The sequence below is a fragment of the Branchiostoma belcheri genome, unplaced genomic scaffold (genome assembly GCF_001625305.1).
Source record: "Branchiostoma belcheri isolate BF01 breed outbred unplaced genomic scaffold, Haploidv18h27 scaffold1, whole genome shotgun sequence".
NCBI classification, from domain to species: domain Eukaryota; kingdom Metazoa; phylum Chordata; class Leptocardii; order Amphioxiformes; family Branchiostomatidae; genus Branchiostoma; species Branchiostoma belcheri.
Window position 1 is genome coordinate 2138765 of NW_017802379.1, and position 8022 is coordinate 2146786.

At 44.2% G+C, this 8022-nt stretch overlaps 1 protein-coding gene across 1 annotated transcript; it reads right to left on the minus strand.

Annotated features, from left to right (window-relative positions):
* Nucleotides 1-4082: 4082 nt before the first annotated feature.
* LOC109468181 (serine/arginine repetitive matrix protein 1-like) lies at nucleotides 4083-7727 on the minus strand. Its single transcript, XM_019766439.1, has one exon. It carries the CDS (start codon nucleotides 7227-7229, stop codon nucleotides 5091-5093), a length of 2139 nt encoding a protein of 712 aa, XP_019621998.1. The 5' UTR covers nucleotides 7230-7727; the 3' UTR covers nucleotides 4083-5090.
* Nucleotides 7728-8022: the final 295 nt, after the last annotated feature.

The window sequence follows — 8022 nt, forward strand, 5'->3', positions numbered from 1 at the left end:
AATAATAGGAGACTATTATGCTATCAAATATATACACACAAACAATTGACCAGGGATGACCCAATAACTGTGCACGTCTCTATTCATTTACCCAGAATAGTCCCAAAGGATCATGGACACGACATCTCCATCAAACTTTGCGATGTCTACAATTCTAACTATGAGTATCTAAGGACTCTATATAATGTCCTTGGTGTGCCTTTGTGGTGAGGAAAACAGGAATGTCCCATTAAAATGACCTCGTCATTAGCAACTAGCTTGTTATGATGTTTCAAAATGCTGAGACAAGAGGCTATCGATTCGGCATAAACTTGAAAGAAAACATAGCTAGCATAGCTAAGAAAACATATATTACATCGCGGTATGGATGTCACAGGAACGTGATTATCAACTGGTGTTTTTCTTACAAGCAAGTGTATAGGATCTTACAGTTAAATGTACAAATCTGCATACATTGCTGATATAATATGTTTTAGACTTTTTGTACTTCTAACGATGTCTGGTAACAATCGGTCAGGCCAGTTTAGAGAAAACCACAACGCCTGGGACAATAGCTGGGCTCATGTTACCACGAGATAAAAGTTTCTCTCGAAACTGTCGTAGCAGCTAACGCTGGTAGCATGGCACAATCTGCCTAACTCCACAAAAATCACATATGTATCCGTACATGACAGACAGAACAGGCACTTTACAAGGGCTGCCCCAGGCTGGATCTGCTGGGGACACGACAATTTGCACACAGGCTGTTGGGCAGGGGTCAACACCCGCGAACTGTCTTCAGCGTCGGTACGGGATCCAAATTATGTACTTTATCGTGCATGAACCTGTTATCCCAGCGTCAAAGAGAGAGAGAGAGCTGCCCTGTGTAATATATGCTTGTAAAGTATGTTTTGGTGTCGTTTGTACAGCTTGAAACAAAAACTGCTGGTCTAGAAAATGCAACTTGAAAGCATGATGAATATGTGGTTGATTGCTACACAATCCAATCAACATGTTTTTTTTTTACATGAAAAGTTAACAATTTGAAAACAACACGTATTGCTCTAGTGACGCGAGGAAATGTTACTTGCCTATTTAAGTACAATGCGGTATCACCCCTCTTACATCCCTACCTACAAAGACTGGCAGCTTGAAGGTGAACTGCAGTAGGAGTTACGTAATGATGAGGAGTTAAATAAAGCTATTAGGTAAACATAACTTAGTCAAATGAGGATGTGATTGTTTGCAACATAAGCGTACTAACCAGTTCACCTTTGGTAACACCAACTAATTGTTTTAATCGCAATCCTAGTTAGAATCTTGGAAGTCGCAGTAATTTGTCACTGTCAAGCTTTGTTCTTCCTACGTTAACCCTGTATGTAAGACGAGTAGGACAAACTATACTTCTGATATATCATCATGACAAGTCAACACAGGGTGGAACACATCACGGCTCGTAATTGGTCACGATTTTCTGACGCAGGGTGAAGTTAATGACCGGCCGATGTCTTATTTTGGGCGGTGCAGAATTTCTTTGATCCTATCTCGGCTATACATAGTGCGCTGCTTTTGTGCTTTTGTGACACAAAATGGGGTAATTAGATGTCATTACGTATTCAAATCTGGCTTTAGGCACTGAATCGGATGTAAAATCAAATTATGATGAATGAAAAGATGTGTACATAGACGGCCTTAATTGGACATGTCTGGTGAGCAATGTTATATTTCATCAGCTAGATGATGTTCTGGCAGCTCGCTTACAACTCATTTTCAGCTATGACAAAACTGTGTCCAGGTAATTAGTGACCACTGACCACACAAGATGTCACTCTCGTGAATCTATTCCCGCCCTTTTCTGCTTAAGGTCAAATAAATTTTCCTAAAGGTCTGGCTAATCGCAATTTGAATAAGTGACAATTAATGAAACTAGAAAGCTAACGTTTTCAGAGCAAATGCATGATGTTAACATGGTCTACCCAAACAAATTACTCCTGTTTATTCTTATATTACTCAAACACATAACTTTTACGTATAAACGTATATACTTCAGAATGTACCTCAATCTTAAGTTTATATTTGAAAACAATACAATACAAAATACAGAGGGAAGTCTGAATACTAGCATCTTTTAATCATGTACACCAGTACAGTGTATGAATGTACACCAGTACAATACATGTGAATTCGCATAATTTTCCGACTATGTATACCTATGTATCTGTACAACATACATGAACTGGAAAAATACATTTTAGGTTACAATATGTACAATATGATCGATACAGGCAGAATGTAGCTATTTAAGATGGCTGCAATCAACAGTGAGAGAGTAGCTGGTTAATTACTTTGTGAAAATTAACTTGCTTGACGGCTCATAAAGTCGTGTGGATTTAATGATATTAGTTTGAATTACCAGCAGAATAATAAGCACCCACAAAAAGTATTCCAGATCGCAGAATTAGCCAAGTTACAAAAGTCATACCGCAGCGAATCTTATCATGCATGTAACGTTATATACAAGTTCTCATTATACACACAATCTTGATATTATACAAAGGAAATTATACTAACTGACAACAATTCAAACATTTCAGAAGAAAGAAATGATTTACACCATCTCCGTGGAGCAAATTCTATAATAGTAAACGTATTAAAAAACTAGAAAGGCCAATATTTGCTTTGGAGCAAATACAGCGATGGGTTCACCACATTTTACGACATGGCAGGGAAAGAATGGGAAACACAAGGGAAAACAATGATTTACATTGATATAACTATAATATGAAGTAAAATACAACTAAAACAACAGTTGGATAGCTATTCCCTACTTTATTGGTTAGGATTTTTAATTGCATAATGCAAACTGTTGATTTTCAAAATAAAAAAAAACGTCCATGCCCGGCATTCCACTGCTGGAGCAGGAAAGCTTGAAATACCTACCAAAACACTTGAATACAGACATACTGTCAGTATGGAAATGCTTCTGTGCAGGTGTTAATCAAGTTAAATCCCAACAGCCAATCAGCAAGAAGTATAGAGGAAAGCTGCATGCCTATTGGTTGATGCCCTGCATTCCATTGTGATGACTCATGTCCAAACGTGGTAAACAAGGCACCCTAACACAGTAATACATTTGCTATAACACAGCCAAAAAACTCAAATAAAACCATTCTAAAAGCCTGTATCACAATAATTTAAAAAACGCCTAGGGGTATTTGCCCACTGTACCTCCATACCAAATTTCAGGACCTTGGGCCCTAAAATGAAGAAGCTGAATCCATTTAAAAAATGGCAGGAGGAGGAGGAGGAGGAGAAGAAGAAGAAGAAACATCAGAAAAAGCAATATGGTTTCACCACACCACTTCGTGGTGTGGTGAACCCATAATAACGCAATATAGTGCAGAAGGAAGACTAAGATATTAGGCTTATATAAGTACATCTTTGGCACGTAAGGGGGTAGCGGTGGGGGCTTGTGCCATTATTGTATTCTAGAATTTTGAATACGTCATTATCATGGCTTTTACATCATTAGAGTTGTTAACTCATTTTCTGGGATTTTCGGCTCTCATCTCTTTGCTTTCCATAAGTCCAATAAGGTATTTAGTCACTTATTTTCACCGATACGCCTGCCTTAACGAGATCGTTATACACGTGTGCCTCGAAACCAAATACCAATGTATAATCTCGCTAACGAAAGGTGAAAGGTTCTGGCCTCCCTTGACATGTTATGCAACGTGAACGTCAGGAAAATCATCAACACGTTCCAGATTTCAAATGTTTTGACTTTAGGAGATTGCCATTCGTGTATGGTTACTTCTGACGCTGTGAGAAATAGTTCTACAGGTCTGTTTTTTATCAAGTGTTTTGTTAATGGATTAAATCGTTTACAAAAAAAATAATAACAACTGTCAGTATCTGGACTCAAACCGCCAAAACTGTGAACTATTTGACCCGACAATTGGTTAAACAAACAGAAAAAGTCCTCACAGAGTATGGTCATTTCACCCGTCATTAGACAGTGAATATTTATCTCAACTTACTTATCTCAGCTGGTTGGTAGCGTCTTCTAAAATAGCTATTTCATCGATACTTTGTGGGCCATATGTGAACATGTGAATTCCTCCAAAAATGTAGCCAAGGTTGAACTAAATCTGGTGATTTTACCTCCAATTAAACAGAGAATAGTTGGCGCGATTTGATCGGGTGGCAACCTACGTCTTTGAAGAACGGCATTTTCAAATGGCGACGTGGAACGACCTGTTCTGTATTGTTTGTGTCATTCCTATGGGTCGGCCAGGTCAGAATGGGCTTTGTTGTCATACCTTCCAGGCAGTACGTGGCTTGTTTTGGATCTGTGACGCTTGATTGAGCACAGCAAGAGAGAGGGAGGGCAGGACTGCTCTAGACTATTAGAATTTACAACTTGTCAAACTAAGATCTTAGTGAACATAAAGATCTGGTCAGTAACAGTACAGATACGATCACAATTTTCTGTATCATTAGAAGTTTTGACTAGGAGGTTTTTGTCTCTCGTTCTGGTTGGTTACCTTGAACATAAACAATGACCTGCTACATTTGTTAGAAATCCACAAATACATAAACACATGGAGAACATAGTTGTATTTTGTAATCAAACAGGTACTGTTTGGAGCCACGCGAACAAAATCTTGATAGTCTGGCAATGATATGTTTCGTATTTACCAGTGGCAACGCCAACAGTGGATATTACATATCATAAATTGCATTTTCTGTCAGAAAAGTTGCATCATGGACATGCACTATACAAGGGCACATTAAAACCTGTACCTTCTATAATGTATAATACTGCGATTGAGTTAGTTTACCAGATCTTATTATTAGAATGCAATATATATGACCATGTCTACTGTAATATACAGGTACTTTGCTGTTTCACTCACCAGTGTTGTAGATATTCTACTACTCAGGAAATGGCGCTTAACTGTAGTTTGTTCTGACGTGTTTTGACCTTGTCTTGAAATGAGTCATTGTCCTTGTTTCTCTCGTCTTCTGTACCTTTCGTTATATCTCTGGCAACTCTTTGACAACCGATACATTTGCTTACGAACACGGTGAAAACATGCATACCTTCGTCACAGGTGATCATCGAACTCTACGGATTTAGCTTGAGTATCGGAGAAGGTGACCCGAAAGGACTTTGGTAAGGTCCCTCCAAGACCTTTTCGCTTGGGGTTGTCCTCGACAATGACCAGTTTCTTTTCTTGGACGTCCTGATCGTCCCTGGAAGTGCTCGGCTTCTTGAGGGCTGACTTCAGAGGCTTGATGCCATTGGCTGTGGTCTTCTCCGCCTTTTGGGAGTTCCTCGCTGGCAATGGTGGAGGTGCCACCTTGGGAATCTCGTAACTGATGGACCCCACGTTCACGGTTGGCCTTCCGTTCGCGTTGGTCGTGACGTCCACGTTACTAGTATCTGCCCCGGGAGGTTTCGGCCCTCCAAAGTTGATAGATTCGTAACCAGACTCACTGTCCGCTAGGGAGTTTCTTTTATCGTATGGCTGTACTGTTAACCCATTTGTTTGGGGTGGTACAGAGTTATTGTTGTTCTCTGCCCTCTGTTCCTCTTCTCGTTTAATCGTGGTCACGCCGGTGATGCTGAACTTCGGGTTATGAAGAGGTGGCTCCTCCTGTTGTCTAGAAGCAGCGGGTGCTCTGGAACCGTTTGCCGCCTGGACGTCATCCTGTGCACTTGGGACGTGGTTACTCGTTTGCGGGACCTGTTGGGTAGTTGGCTGAGGGTTGGCAACGGAGTAATTCGCCCCTGACGCGGGCAAGTACACGATGTTGTCATACGAGTTCGACCTTTGTCTGTTTATCTTCCTGGCGATGGGCCTGAATCCTGACTCGTTTTGTGACGCCGTACGGGCCCTCGGGTAGTTGTTGGCGTTCGGTGTGCCTAACTTTGGCGACGGCGGCGCCCTTCTGTACAGGTTGGGGCTTGTCCTACCCTGTCCTCCGTTCATCACAGGCTGGGGTGCTGGCGGTGTCCTCCGGTAAGCGTTGGGACTTGTTCTTCCCGAGCTTCCGTTGATAATTGGCTGTGGCGCAGGCGGTATCCTGCGGTAGGCGTTCGGGCTGGTCCTGCCTGAGTTCCCGTTCGGCTGTTGGGAAGGTTGTCGCCGGTAAACGTGCGGACTTGTCCTGCCCGAGTTACCATTCACCACCGGCTGCACGTCTCCGTTTGGCATGGCCGTCGTGACGGCGTCTCCCGTGAACGTGGGATACCCGAAGAAAGTGAACAAAGTCTGAGTTGCAACGGTGCGACGTGTTACCCTTTTAGTAGAAGAGGGGTTATTGCTCTCCTGGGTTCCGTTTTGGGACGTAGCCACAGCCGTGTTCCCAGGTTTCTGTGTCTTCGCCGCCTTGTTTACCTGTGAGTAGATCGGTTCTGCCGGGGCTACCTGCGGAGCTGAGCTCGAGGCCACTGCCGTTGAAACAGCCTGCACGACAGGAGGAGTAGGTGCCGGGCGTCGGACCCTCTGTGGGCCGGGAGAGGACCGTCCGTTCTGGTGCGATGTAGGCACCTGGTGCGTGAGGGCAGTGCTAGGCGCTCTGGCCGGCGGTTGTGGCCGCTCTCCGCCCTGCGGCTGTGGCTGAGTCGGATACGTCGGTCTTCCCGGCTGAGGAGATTTGTCCGGAATTATTCCGTTCTGCTGTGGCTGTGATCCAGTGGCAGCAGGCTTCCCTCTGCTCCTAGGAGCCCGCACAGAGCCCATGTTACCCGGTCCGATGTCCACGTTGGCCCACGCGTAGTCAGGCCCGTCCTGTAGATTCACATCCGCCAAGTCCTGGTAGGCCATCCGAAAAGAACGACCCAGCCAATACTTCATGTCCTTCGCAGTTTCCTTCGTGTCGCACAGAAAGGCATGGCAATACATGGACTTGTGAGAATTGTTTGTCGTGATGACGGCAAAGACACGTCCGTGGAAACTGTCCTCCACTCCGTACGTAATCGAGTCTATGGCGAGATGAACCCTTTTCCGCTTGAACATCCCCCTGGCCTTTTCCATAAATATGCCCGCGCTCGACACCTCCACCAACACTTTCTCGGGCTTCTTGCCCTTCTGCTGCCGAAGAAGTAGCTCCAGCGGCTCCTGGATATACTCCCGCCCGGCCTCGCCCTTGGCCTGCGCCCTGCCGAGGTAGTGGACGGAGTACGTCGGCCACCTCTCGGCGATCTTGTCAAAACTGTACGACGACTTGCGGCCCGCCATATTGTCCGGACACACAGTGAATACCTGAGGGAACAATTACCTCAGGTATCCCGACAGGGCTTTGTGTGCTGCGCATCGCAAATGGGTGGCATTGTCCCTGAGAATATGCATACTAAATGGGGCGGGCCTAACCTAAGATTACCTTCCCCCCCATCTCCCCTCCATAACATCAAAAGATTTTCAACCGTCCCGACCCGGTTGTTCCACTCTCTCTCTGCCAATAAAGTGTCCCTCTTTCTGTTACTTCACGTTTGATCTCGCGAGGGTTTGGTGTCTTTAAGAAACTTATCTACAACCACAACTGTGTCTGATTCAGAGAACGTGCGTCCATTCGCCTATAATGAAGTCGTTTATCCATCATCAGATTAAGGTTCTGAATGGACATTGACGATTACGTGATAAAGGTGTGATACGCCGTCACCGGAGATAGCAGAGGTGACGTAGGCAACACTGCCCCGAGCTACGTCTACTGTCAGATGACAATAGGAATCAAGAAGGGTAGGGTATAAGTAGATTGAAAGGAAACACCTTAATAGAACTTCCGACCCCTCCTTTATATAGAGAGTGTACGTGGACTGTGGCAGGTATGCTAAGTTGGGATATCTTTAAAAGCATCAGGAGTCATGTAGGCGAAAGTCAGACGTCCTTGGCTGTAAGAGGACGTGTTTCTCACGATGTTCTGTAGACTTTGAGAGGATTAAGGCCAGCACGGGTCAGAAGTTGTGGGGTAAACAGTGTTTTCCTGCCGTTTTGTTACCACAGTCGGAGATTCAGCCACACTTCTGCAACTTTA